Here is a 13851-nt window from a genome sequence, read left to right on the forward strand (position 1 = left end):
AACCCTAATAGCTTCTAACTTCCTTCCATTGTAGGCCAAATATATTGAGAACCGTACGGGGAACAGAAAACTCCTTTGATGGGTTCCCACAATAGCCCATGTCATATTATGGAAATATAGGGCTGCAAACATCTTTTTTCAGTTTCCTATTATGTGCTATGCACAGCTGGGGAACACAAGCCCCTGAGACTCCTTAGCTTACCACATACTAAGTTTAGCTATAGGTGACAAACTGATCAATGTCCTCCCAAACACAGCACTGACATTAACATGAGCTTTGAAATAGGGCCAGTTTATCCATATTTTAGTTATAGTTATCCATATTTTCGAGAAATTGTTTAAATATCCTATGGATAGCAGAGAAACTGATTATAAAACAGGAATGGTTTGAGAAGTTTCTATAAACTTTTTGATATTTTTTCAGCCATTAAAACAAACATCACTGTAAGTAGCACTTTTCAAAATAAAATTTCAAAGGAAGAAGAAAAGGTAGAGAGGTGGATAGAGGAAGCAAAAAATCATCCAGAGAAATGGAATCTGCTCTAACTGCTGTGAAACTAACCCGGCCCCAGACAACAAGCTCCATAAAGGAGCAAACCACAAACATTTGTACAGCTATTTTATATTCTTTAAAAAATACAATCCTCCGATGAGCATGTTTTATTTATTTTGCCTGGCACGTGTGTTAATGCGCAGTCTCACATAACCTTCGACATGTCAGACCATAAAATGTGTGAATGGATGGTGACAGGCTCAGTGATGGGCAACTCATGGCCTCTCATTATTAGCTGAAGCCTGCCTATGACCCTGTGAGTGTCACAATACCTAATGACTGTGCACACACATATTTACACACGCATATGCACGCAAACAGCAGATTTGTCACTTCATTTTACTCTGATTACTGAACCAAGTGAGTAATTATGAGGGCCAGGTGAGAGGAGGGGGGAGAGCTGCTGATTGGGCAGAATCGGGACAAGCCCGTCTGTGAGACACACTGAAAAAGAAATAGAGACAGAGAGACGAATAGGTGAGGGAGGGGGTGCTGTGGTGTGGATGGAGAGGGAGAAAGACGGGGGGGGAGTACATGGGCGTCCCCAGATTCATGGCTTTGACATCTGCGTCCTTCTCGACTCGCTGCTCACAGCCCGTTTGTCATGCCCCCCCTTCTCCACCATCTTCTCTTGCTCTCTCCATCTCCCCCATTGGCTGACTGTGAAAGAGGGAAAGACGGTGTGGGAGGGGGCATGGGACAAAACAGATCCCTTTTCCCTGGACGCTGTGCTGTGCCAGGCATGCAGGGACACATTTAAGGATGAAGGGGAGGTTAATGTAGTGGGGAGAATGAGGGAGCCGCTGTAACTCTCTTCTAATGTAGCTTAAACACACATACAGCAGCAGTGCTGCAGGACTGAACTAATAACTCAGCACAGCCATGGACACACACACTCAAATTCTGAAATATACTTAAGAATAGAAGTTAATAAGTGTAATGTGACATGATTACTGTATTAGGATCAACAGCTAATAAATTAAAAAGTTATGGTATGTACCTTTGTTTTGGTTATTACATTAAGGCACAGTCTCGCTGTGCTGAAATTCAGGGATATTTGCTTCACAGATTTGCACATAAATACTGCCTGGGGCATGTTTATCGCTGAACAAAAATAACAATATGGAGGAGCCTCCACTCACAGCACTGACACAGGTAACTAATCTCTTTTTAATGCCTGGCACCATATATGCTGAAGCAGGAATAATAAATAAACTGTATTCATCAAAAAAGCATACAATTCCTGACAATTGGCAATTTTCAATGAATTACTAATTTAATTCAGTTTTGTGTAATTTCACAGAGAATAGCTGTAACAGCCAATAACATGAAAACCAGAAGTCCAATCAACCAATCAGAGAGGAGTAACCTGTTGCTATTACTGCATCAGAAACAACATGAAACAACTTGACTGTCCCGGCTCCAAGTAATAACCCTAACCATAGTCATTTGTTTACACCACTGTTACATGCAAGTCATCAAAATATAACCATCATCCACATATCAGTTAAGACTACGCACTCTATTCAAATAGAAATTGTGTGGAGACTATGGTCATCAAAGTGAAAAACGTTCCTTTACTACTACAATAAATAGAGGAAGACATAGTCAGGAAACAACTGATAATGGTTGATGCAACAAGACTACTCCCTTGGAGGTGTTTGGTTAACTGAAAATAACGCATATGACAACCACTCACTTAAAGTTTAAGATTCCCTTTGGATGTGATATAACATAATATAAACAACAAACAGCCATGGAGGGATATATTATTTGTTCTGGGAATATGTACTGAGAGCTGTAAAGCTTAGAAAAAACAGTTTCCATATTACAGTGGCATCAGAGAAGGCACACAGTGCTTGTTTGTGTTTTCACATCACTTCCTACAATGGTTGCTGGCAGTAGGTCCGGTGAGAGCAGCCTGTGTTGGGGGTGTTGGGGTTAAAGGCTCATGACGAACCATACGGTGTCATCTGACCTGTCACTTTCTGCCTCACTCGGGTCACACCTTCTCCTGTCCAAACTCCCTTGCTAACAGATCTGTCTCTGTAGGTGCTGTCATTCTGGCTGTCCCTCTCTATGTATGTATGTATGTATGTATGTATGTGTGTGTGTGTGTGTGTGTACACACGCGCGTGTGTGTGCGTGCGTGCATGTGTGTGTGTCTGGGGTCATTCCAATCCCTGCCACTGACCAGATTTAATGGCTTGTGCCAAATGTGACCCAACTAAGGAACGGTTCCACCACACTGCCTTTAGTGGCTCCTTGGGACATGAGAGGGAGGTCATAGTCGCACACAGACACACAGACACACAGACACACACACAGACACACACAGACACACACACACACACACACACACACACAGAGGCAAATCCCCAAGGAAAAAGTCTTTTCATACATGTCAGGGAAATACAGGGTTTCATTATATTGACTCAAATACCCCATTTAAAATATCTATCTTTTTATCTCTTACTTTCCATCTCTTTTATCTTTTTCTTTTATGTATATGTGACATATCAAATGAAATAAAGTAAGCCAAAAGTACAATAGCATGTCTAGCAAAATATGAGGTCAAACCAACATTGCCAAGTTGCCACTGAGGCAAAATGAGAAAGTACAGAAGCCAAACTCAACCACTGTACACACATCTCTCCTCTCCGCCCATCCTTCATGCCAGCCATACAGGAGACAAGTTGTCTTTAAAACAGCTGTGTGTCAGTTTGAGGTGAACTGCTGAGCCTCCCCACTGACTGAACCATTCCCACTCAGCTGTTTGCTACACCACCCCTATTGCTCTGATTAGAAGGCGGAATCCTCCTTCCCACCTTTAAGTCAGAAATACAGAAATTCCCGCACACATTTCATTTTTTTCTTGGATTGTACTGTATAAATTGAAGCAAGCGCTGCAGGTCTGAGGTTGAATAGCTATCAGCTGATAATTAAACAGCAGCAGGTAGTGGAGATGCTGTGGTAAACCTTAGTTTAGTCTATCACTGCTGTTTAACCCTGGAAGAGACAGTAAAGTACCTTTTTCCATTTGAAACATTTAATTATATGCCATATCTAATACGTATTTATTTGTCTGTATTGTTTATGATGCTGCTGTTACATGTGACATTTTGTGTCACTGCTGCATGAAATGGAGTGGAAACCATGCCCGATATGACACTATAGCAGAGCCACGCCTATTGACGCTCCCCCAACTCCACCCATGCCACTTTGGTCGACAACCAGTGTTTCCTCACTCTTAAAATGAAAAATGTATTCACAAAACATTACCAAAAACTTAATCCCTGAAGAGTTGAGTTTTCACAGGGCATATGACATATACCTGAGAGCTGATATTTAAAAATTAAATTAAAATAACTAAAGTATCACTTTGGAACAAATTTTGACGATCACCAACACATTGATTATAACCATCCTTTGTGCTTCCTCAATTCTGTGGTAAGGACTTAACAGGAGAAAGAATATGTGACCTACCTGAGCCACCATCAGCCAAGTAGAGGTCTCTGGCATGCAGGACAGAGTCTAACATTGACTCAAACAGCAAGAAATAACCCTGGAAGAGAGGAAATACACATTACTATCCAGGATCTTCTGCAAAAAGTTTACTGAACAAAAAACAAAAGCAGCTTTTCATTCAGTATCATCTGGTATCTTTGACAGTTCAAAGGCATGTAATAAACCCATGGTCAGGAGAAGGCTACAGAACTGCTGGACAATTCAATTATTTTTTTAATCCTACATCACTACGGTGAAAATCTGAATTAGCAGTGACTGTGAATCGAGTGACGTGCCCATGTGGTCTGCCACCCAGCATCCTGAAGGTTTGACCCTGGGCTGACCTCATGTTCTGCTCCAGTAGTCTGCACATTAACCGTGGTATTATTTCATTAATGCTGAAATTGAGTTTTGTCCACATCTTGTTGGCTTTGACCTGAGTGGCAGATACTGCTGACAAATGGCTTTTTCTACCTGCTACCCCTCCAACCAGTAGATCAGCCAATCAAACAAGCTCAAGCTATGACACTGGCCCTTTCAGTGTGTTATTTGTAAGCACAGCATTTGGGGCCAGTTTAAACATATGGGAGGGTGCACCTCTATCAGGGACAAAGAGGTGGAGCAAAATCAGTACATGAACATTTTATTGTAACTTCTGACCCAAATTCCTTTCAGTGAGTGGCTCTGTCAGGAGCAAAAGCACTCATCAATTCTTCTGGATCATTCAGTTTTCAATTTGAATATTGTTTTCCATCACAATGAATGCTTTTATCACAGCATGACTCATAAAAGTATGATGAGAACAATGAGAAATCAATGTGGTGACAAAGAGCTTTACTCACATATTTTATAATCTGTAGTGTGAACTCATCAATACAATAGAAAAAATACATTTGTTTAAGAATCTAATATGCCTGATTTCTCTTCAGTAGAGAGAAAGAGGGACAAGGAGAGGTTAGGGCCAGGAAAGAAGATAAAGAGTGAATGAGGAGAGTGTGTGTGTGTGTTTGTATGATGAAGAGAAAGTGGAGAGAGAGAGGACAGTGTGATATAGAGAGAATGCAGTGGCCAGCTGAATAGTAATTCAGTGAGATAAGGGCCTTATTATTCAAATAAAGACAACATTTTATTGGAGAGAAGAGAGGACAGCGAGCGGCAGACAGATGGGGGAAACAGCCCTGATTTATAACTCTAACTCCAGAATCGTCACCATCTCTGTCATACGCCTGAGCTGATAATGATGACAGCGATGAAGCCGATATAACCGAGTCATTCTCCGTGGAGCGATAAGGGGAAACATTCTCCGTTTATCGACGGTGGACTGGTCTCAAACCAAAGTCAGACTGGCAGATCGTCTGCTGCTGACTGTTGAGGTCCAGTCGATGTCCTTAGCGGCAGAGCAGGTCATTTTTAAAAAACCCTCACACAGAGTACACTGGCCTCGTAATTTAGAGCCCAATTTCACAGGACACTGATTCACTTGAAGGAAAGAGGATATGAGAAAGAGAGATGCCTGAAAGCAGAGTCACACTTTACTTTCATCATCAACAATGCTCCAGGATTCCTGCCACCCCCATGTCCTGCCTGCAGCATGTAACACACCTCCCTAATTGATGCATCTGCAATATTAATTACCAAAAACACAGATCCATTTCTGTGCCATTAGACTGGTATGTGAGGAGGACCAGGCCTGGAGCAAAACTGCTAAAGTTTGACCGAGGATGATATAATGATTAGTTTAACTTTAAACAACGAGTACACAGACAGCTAAATGTCTACGTGTTGTTTCAGTCACATCAACTGTCTTTTATAACAATAAAGGTGTTACAAGGCTGGACTTTTAATGATACACAGGAATCCCTCAGGGCATCAGTGTTGATATTTTAATTATGAGAATAAAGTATTCAAATGTATCCCTGACAGTTTCATCAAACGCTGACCAACAGTGAGTCAGGAATGAGCTTAAACTTTTAATTAAAAAGCCAATATAAGAAGATCCATCACCATGCCTATAACCTGCGTGACGAACAGCAAGATAGTAAAGCATAACATGCTGTATGTAATGGTGGCCAGTACAATCTCTCAAGCAAGGATCAGTTTGGTGGAAGTTGGGTGAGTTTGCAGGTTTACAAGTGGGGTCGATCATTTAGGAGAAGTATTAACTGAGTGTAAACTGAGCCTGTTACACCATAAACTACATCCTTTGCCTAGCTTAGCACAAACAGTAGGAGCAGGTGGAAACAGAAAAAAAACCTTCACACCTTCAAGCAATTAACTTCAAAACTGTCTTATTTATGATGTGTTACCTAACAAGCTAACTACTTATATTAAAAAAACAGTCCTTTAGGATTTGTTCAACTGTGAAAAGGCAGCAACATCATCATGAGAACAGAAGAATCCAATGTGTAAGCTAACTACCCATTAAACCACAATAATTCAGATTTGTACAGATTTCAAATGCATACATACACACCTTTGGATTTGTTTGAAAGCAAGCTATGCTAGCTATTTTCTCACCAGTTTTCCTAGTTAATTTTCTAGACGAAGCTAAACAGGTCATTACCTCTGTACTGAATGCACAGAGATTAAAGTGAAATCAAATGTTTCAGTGAAAAAACACAGTAAGTGGCATTGTCAAAATACTGAAGTATTCCTCTAAAGGTTAAGGGCAAGGCCGTTTTACTGTCCTGTATCGTATAACGATCTTGATGTATCTGCTATCGCTGACATGTTAGCTGATCGATACCAGTGAATTAAAGACTAGTGATCCACCTAGTTTAAGAAATTAGTTAGTTGTTGAAGATAATCAGGTGAAAATAGCACATAGAAAAAGAAAGACTTTATCTGCCTCACTTTCTCTTTTATCTCATTCCACCTTATCTTTATTGACTTGTGTTAAAAGAAACTAGATTAGATCTCAACACCAGACTTATTTACTAATTTTTTTGATACCATTTCCACCAATCGATCCGTCCGTCTGCGGGCTTAGCGACACAGACAGGTGGAGGAGTTAGTGAGAGGGAACAGCTCTGTTTAGTGTCAGGCAGCCAGGCTGGAGCAGGGGCTGCTCTGCGGTATAGTCACTGTGCATTTCCATAAAAGAGACTAATGAAAACCTAATGAGAATGGGCTGGAGCAGCTTATACACATTAACAAAATTAGCATATAAAACACATTTCCCTGAGTGGGCTACCACACACACTCACAGAAAAATAGCAAACACACTTTTACAACTATGTTACTTTTGTCAAAAACTGCCTGTTTGATTGAGTTATCAGTGCCTTTAACTTTACACAAAAAGCTGTTAAGTATGTGTATTACTGCATAAAATCTACATTGAGAATTCTTATAATTAGTGTCACAATGTTTTCTTATCTCCTGGTTGCCAGAGGCAAATAGGAGAAAAAGATTGGTGTTCTATATTTTACAGATTCCATGTCCATCAAGCCTCGGGAGACTGAGTGGCTGTCAATTACAGGTACCAAGAGGCATTTTGGTACAAAATCTGCATCAGCAGTTTACACTTTCCTCCATCCTCCAATACCTCTTCTCTGCTTCTGCATTCAACACACGTCTTCCTCAATTACTGCAGATCATCATCACTTCCAGTCCCGGGAGGGCCAAGGCAAAATAAAGGAGATGGTGTGCATGAATGAATGTGTTCGTTACTGGGTGTGTGTGTGTGTGTGTGTGGGAGTGCCTCCATGCTTCACTGAACCCTGAAGGCAGCACCTCTACGTCAACAAGCCTAGTCTATACTAGTCTATGGTCAGATTACACCAAATTAGCATAAACATATCACACACGTCCCTGCAATAGATTTTTACTGTGTTAATGCTTGGTGAGTGTATATTGTGCAGGTTTCAATATCAGCCTCATTTCCATTTAAAGCCATGCAAATGAGAGATGAAAGGGAAAGATAAGTAATTTGCAGTATAGCTACAAGGTTATTAGAAGCAGTGGCTCCTCTGAAATCAATGGTAAGAACATCATGTGCTTTTATCAGTAGATGTTACGATGATTTCCATGTTTTGCAAAATACAATACATTTAAAGATTGAATGAAAATGATTTTAGGACATGAAGCATTTTACCGAAAATGGTAAATTACTTCTTTACTATCACAAAACAGGCTGCACAGACATCACAGATGTTCAGACATTAGCTGTAAGCTACAGCTGCAACATATGTAGCAATGTGTGTGACGTGTATGTCTGTGTTTCTGTAATGGCTCAGCCTCTTACTGTTCTCAGAATTTGACTATTAAGTTATTTTCTTCCAGTCGCTCTCCTTATTAGTTATGTGTTTATATATTCTTGAACTGGAGTTACTGAGTTTTTGATTAGGAAAAAATTCAGCACATGCAATTGTACTTCAATTTGCAACAGCTAGGAATTTGTGTATATTCCCATACACTCCTATCATTGCAATGGCTTTATGCACAAACACGTTCCATCTAAAAATGGCTCAGTCTGAATGCATCTTCAGTAGATAGATAGATCATCATGGGACACCAAAACTCATTGTAGACTCTGACATTGTAAGACTCAACACTCGCCTGTGAACCTGAAACTGTGCTTGAGCTTCTTCCCCATTAGCTGGTTTGTGTGAGCACCCTGTTAACAAACACATTGAGTGTTTGCACGTGCATCAATGTACGCTTCTGACCACACCCAACAAACTGGGTATCTGGTCTGAGGTGAAACAGACTGGAAACCTTCAATAAGGGATGACAATGAATCACTGTAAAGTTACCCTTTAGGTTTGACAGCATGCTGTTGGTAGCTGTAATGAGGAAGGAACCTTCATCATGTCAGCAGCAGATGTCATGACCAGATAATCTGATATTTAATACAGGCACACAACATTTCCCAATGTTTGAATTTACTGTTTGGATTTTGGGAAAGGCACCTTTAAGGTCAAAGTCTAAGTCAGCAGCATAAAAATGGAACAATGTTTGCCTTTGTGTGCCTTTGCCTTTGTGAAATAAAAAGTTATAGCTGTGAATTCACACATACACTATAAAAATCCTAATAAACTTGTATTCAGTGGTGTACTTGTCCAAGCATTCACAGGCTGTTATTAAATTCATCATTTTGAGGGAACAAGGAGGCCATTTCTCTCCACAAAAGCAATGTCAACTGAGTGATGCAGGATTATGGGTTTGGGTTTATGAGGATGTCTGTTTGAGGGATACATCAGATCATCAGGTTCACGTTCTGCATGTAGCAGCATTGTTCAAACCAGATGACTGTAGTTTAGACCAGATGAGAGAAATGCAACACTGCATTTTGGATATATACACTGTTGGTCTTTATACACCGCCATGCTCATAGTAAATGGCTGCGTATATGGTCACATTTATACTTCACTAGGCATTGGGGTGGGAGAGACATAGACGAATAGTGGATTGACACATTTATGAAAATATAAGCCTATGTGATATGAGTTATGGATGACTGATGAATGAACAGAAATACTTTGGGACTCACTCCGCAAATTAAGAAGTCTGTACTTTAACTATTTCTTGTATATTTCATTTACTAAACATGCATTATCAACAGCTTATTTGCAATTTTTACAGTGTGCCTGCCTTGTTAAACCTAACCAGAGGATGTTCTAAGCTGTGCTCAACAACAGTAATTATAATGTTTTCAGCGTGGGAAGTGATCATTTTTAGGGGTGTATGGTATTTTTGGATTATCTGCTATTTTAGCCAGATTTCCCTCAAAAAAGAGATTTAATCTCAAGGGTTAAATAAAGGTTAAAAAACATGCAGTATCAAATTACCTGGAATACAAATCACAACACCAGAAACCTACCAAATACCAACGAATGGGATGAGTTACATGCATCAGAAGTTTAGTTACACAGGCAGCTGGCTGAAAACCATTTCCTGGAGTGTTTGAAGGTCTTAGGGAAGTAAGTACAACCAATAAATCCTCATTAGAACATGGACACACCTGTGGCACTATCACTGTCTGTGTGTGTGTGTATGTGTGCATCTATTTTGCTTCACTTGGGTCTCTATCTGTGTATCTCTCTGTGTGTCTATCTGTGTGTGTGCGTGTGTCGATCTTAAAGTGTTTGTGTGACTGACAGTCAGTCAGACTGAAGGACAGGATGACTGATGACTACCACCTTCTTCTTGGGCAGGTGAAACTCCCAGCACTGATAATGAGGCTAAAGAGGAAGGGCTGCCATTAATTTGACTTCACAATGCTACCACACACAGCGATTCAGACTGTGTGTGTGTGTGTTGCTGTGTGTGCCAGTGACACTTGTTTTGTAGTCAAACTATGTTCACCTCAAGGTAAAATATCCAGGATGTGGGCACAAAGAAAATCCTCTGCAGCAGAGAAGTTGAACACAGCTCTTTGACACTTTTCTTGTTCAGGGTTCCTTTCACATTTTAATGACACAGACTGAACACCTGCTGTTGCTGAAGACCAATTTGACATGCAGAGAGAGTTTCTTCAAGGTGAGTTACCACATACTTGAATGTACACTATTCAAGGACACTGGCCTTTGCCTCTCCACCTAAACTGCTAACAAAAACACAATATGTAATGCAAGTTCAGAATTCACAGTGAATGACTCATGAGTTATTTCATTATACTTTGACTATATAACCCTTTAGAATTAGAGTAGAATCAAACCATTATATTCTGAACTCATCAGAAAGATTCAAGAACCTAATGGGTACCCTGTGTTGGTACATATTGACTAATGTGAGAAGTCTACAGAGCAGTCTAATAAGATCCACCTCAGTATTTCAATATTTTTGAAGCAGGAAATGACAGGACTTTTAAAATGGCAACTACAATGAGACAACAAGCTCCTACAAACAGCCAGAGCTGCCTCAGCCCAATATAACAAGACATTTCATAACAAAATGGACAAAGAGAAAGGTTGGGTGAACTTTTTATAGGTGGCTGCATTTACAGGGTTTTGTTTGGCTCCTACTGATGTAGAAATTGGATTTTCCCTCCTCTCCCCAGATGATTTCTGAACTTGTGAAAACTAAGGAACTGGAAGTGTGAGGGACTGGTGTCAACATCAGACATTTAAGTGCAACTAAAATTGACCTGTGTCTTGTTCGACTGTTATTTGATGCATGTCAATTTAGGCTCATAACACACACCAGATTCACTCTACAGACAGAAGTGGCAGTCAAGGTACAACACCTGGAACATGCCAGGGAGTGAATGCAATAACATTTCTGTTTTGCTGAAAAGTTGAAAGGCAAAGTTTGGATACAGTATGGTGATATATGGCAATGAATTACCAGTAATCAGCTCACTATGGCACCTGTCAAGACCAATGTGCAGACTTACATAGGAAAAACAGCTGAAACATTATTTTCTATCTAAACATTGTTATAGCTGCTGGATATATCTATTTGATGTCATGTCAACTATATTATCATAGTCATCTACATTTGGAAATAAATTCTATAAACAGAGTCAGAATACAGATTATGTCAGTGTTAGCTGATCGTATCCATGTTAATGTTTTCAGGGTGGATTTTTCCACTGAACGAGATAACAAGTAAACATGAGATTCTCAGAGCTCATTTTAAGGCTTCAGTTCTTAATGCTGATTCTAGTATTATGTAACAAAAGTTTGTTAAAGTCGACTCTCCCGTGACAGTCAACTCTTATGTCCACATTTGTATGACAGTGCCATTGACCACTATCAGGCTAGCAGGCCCATCACCTGTGATTGATCTTGGAGTGACAATCTTTATTTAGCCTTTGGGGGACTCAGCTCTCCCCCTCCTTGCCCTCGCCGTCTCTTATCTGCTCTGGACTGTTTGTTTTTCGGCGTGCTGAGAGAGAGGACCGATCAATGTTGTGAGTTATGAAATGACAGTGGTTCTGCTAAAGGCAGTCTCTCAAACACTGCCACAGCAGACACTCATTTGCCCCCACCCCCTTCTCCTCCTCCTCCACCACCACCACAGATACACCACATTCATCACCCATCTCTGTCTATTAGCCCTGTAACCACTGTTCGTCTGCTTGATCCAACAACTTTGACAGCTGAACATCAGTGATATAATCCTTTGTTTCTCTTCAATAAAAGCCTTTAATTGTCAGGTAAGTAACTTATTAATTAATCAAAATACATTCAAAGTTATCTCTGTAAAGCTACAATATGCTGGTGTATGGATAGTTACAGCTCTGGTATCATCCTTGTTTAAAAGTAAAGAAATAAAACCTCGAACTTTAAGAGTGTCTTTTTTGGTTTTCTTTGGGGTTACAGACATGCCTGCAAGACTTGCTGTGTGCTGTCACTGAGCCTGGTTCTCACTGTTGCAAAATGGCTCCAATGTGTAAACCAGCTGCTTGGTAAAACACACAGTATCAGGTTTTCCAGTTTAATACATGTTAAATACACACATACAAGTGTAAATTAGACAGCTTTGGAGATCGTTGGAGTCGTCCTATAATGGGTCTTAAAGCTAGCAGTTCCCCTTTTCACCATTAGTAGCACTGTGGAGCAATGTTGGTACATTAATTGCGTACATCCCTAATGTAAACATTTCAAATTTGCAGTGACAAGCGGCCATTCTGTTCCTCTGTTACTTTCTGCTTTTGAAATTATATACAGCATTAGTTTGGTCTCTCTGGAATTAATACCTTTTCAAAGTCCTTAACATTTTTCACTGAGTGCCTTCCACTCAATACAGACTACTTTCCGGGCCACAGAACAACATTTTCAATCACTACACATGTGATGATAGATCAATGTAGTTCTTGTTTTGCTTTTTTAAGGAGTGATGCTTTTCCTTGCCAGTAAGCCCAAGGCTCTCTCTCTCTTGATCCACAGAGCATAGATTTGTAGGCCTATTAATTCTACAAATTTCATATTAATTACCCTGTTCAGTGACGACAGACTCACTAGACTGTTTTACTACACTTTCTACGTACTAACTAACATGAGTGTAGCTATGTGAAAGATTTTTCCCCTTTTATGCCTTTCCTTTTTATCTCCTCAATCCTTTATTCCTAGAGACTAAAAAGCATGCAGCTTTGATGCACAGAAGAAATGCTGGATGTTAATCTATTCTTAGTTACAGAATTCCCCCTGTGCATCCCTGCCATTGCTTTGACCCAATTAGGCCATTCTCTGGTGGCCTTAGCAAGCCTCCAACCTGTGCAAGTATGTGTGAGTGTATTTTAAGAAGGGTCAGACAAGACCAGAGGCACGCATTAAAGCCATGTCAGACCAAGGTATTAAACCTTGATCAGACTCACAAAGACGCAGCATTTTGATGTTGTTTTGCTTCCATCATTTGCCACATTGCCAGATTGTGTGGGCATATGCAGAGAGGAACTACACCAACTAGGCCAAGAATAATCAAAGTGACTTTAAAGTTATGATCCATACAACAAGTCTGATGAGGCTGTAAGAAAGTCAGCAGTAACTGGATTATATGCAAGCATCGTTTCCTGACTCCAGCATGAGAAATGGGAAAACTAGCATACAGAAAAGTAAGTAAGAAATATGTTTTTCACTTCATTTAAAAAATTTCATGGATGTTTTTAAAGGTATAATTGTCAAATCTGAAAATTCAAATGGGTTTTGTGAATGTTTGGACAAGAGGGAGTTTTCTAAGCACCAACATGAGACATTTTTATAAAACTCATTTGCAATCACATTAGAGGGTTTTTAACTTGTAATTAAATTGTTATCTTAAATACTCAGTGGTTAATGAGGGCTCTGTTGGCATGCACATCCTGCATTAACTGTAATTAGCAAATTAACATTCTATGAAATATTTTG

At 40.0% G+C, this 13851-nt stretch overlaps 1 protein-coding gene across 2 annotated transcripts in view; it reads right to left on the minus strand.

The window, feature by feature from the left end:
* Positions 1–13851, minus strand: part of prmt3 (protein arginine methyltransferase 3) — a 50958-nt gene that overhangs the window by 24865 nt on the left and 12242 nt on the right. For both annotated transcript variants that reach the window (XM_018683323.1, XM_018683322.1), the window contains exon 11: positions 4040–4118. In XM_018683323.1, coding sequence (XP_018538839.1) covers positions 4040–4118 — 79 coding nt within the window. The remainder of the gene's footprint in view (positions 1–4039; positions 4119–13851) is intronic.

The sequence above is a fragment of the Lates calcarifer genome, linkage group LG2 (assembly GCF_001640805.2).
Source record: "Lates calcarifer isolate ASB-BC8 linkage group LG2, TLL_Latcal_v3, whole genome shotgun sequence".
Lineage (NCBI taxonomy): Eukaryota > Metazoa > Chordata > Actinopteri > Centropomidae > Lates > Lates calcarifer.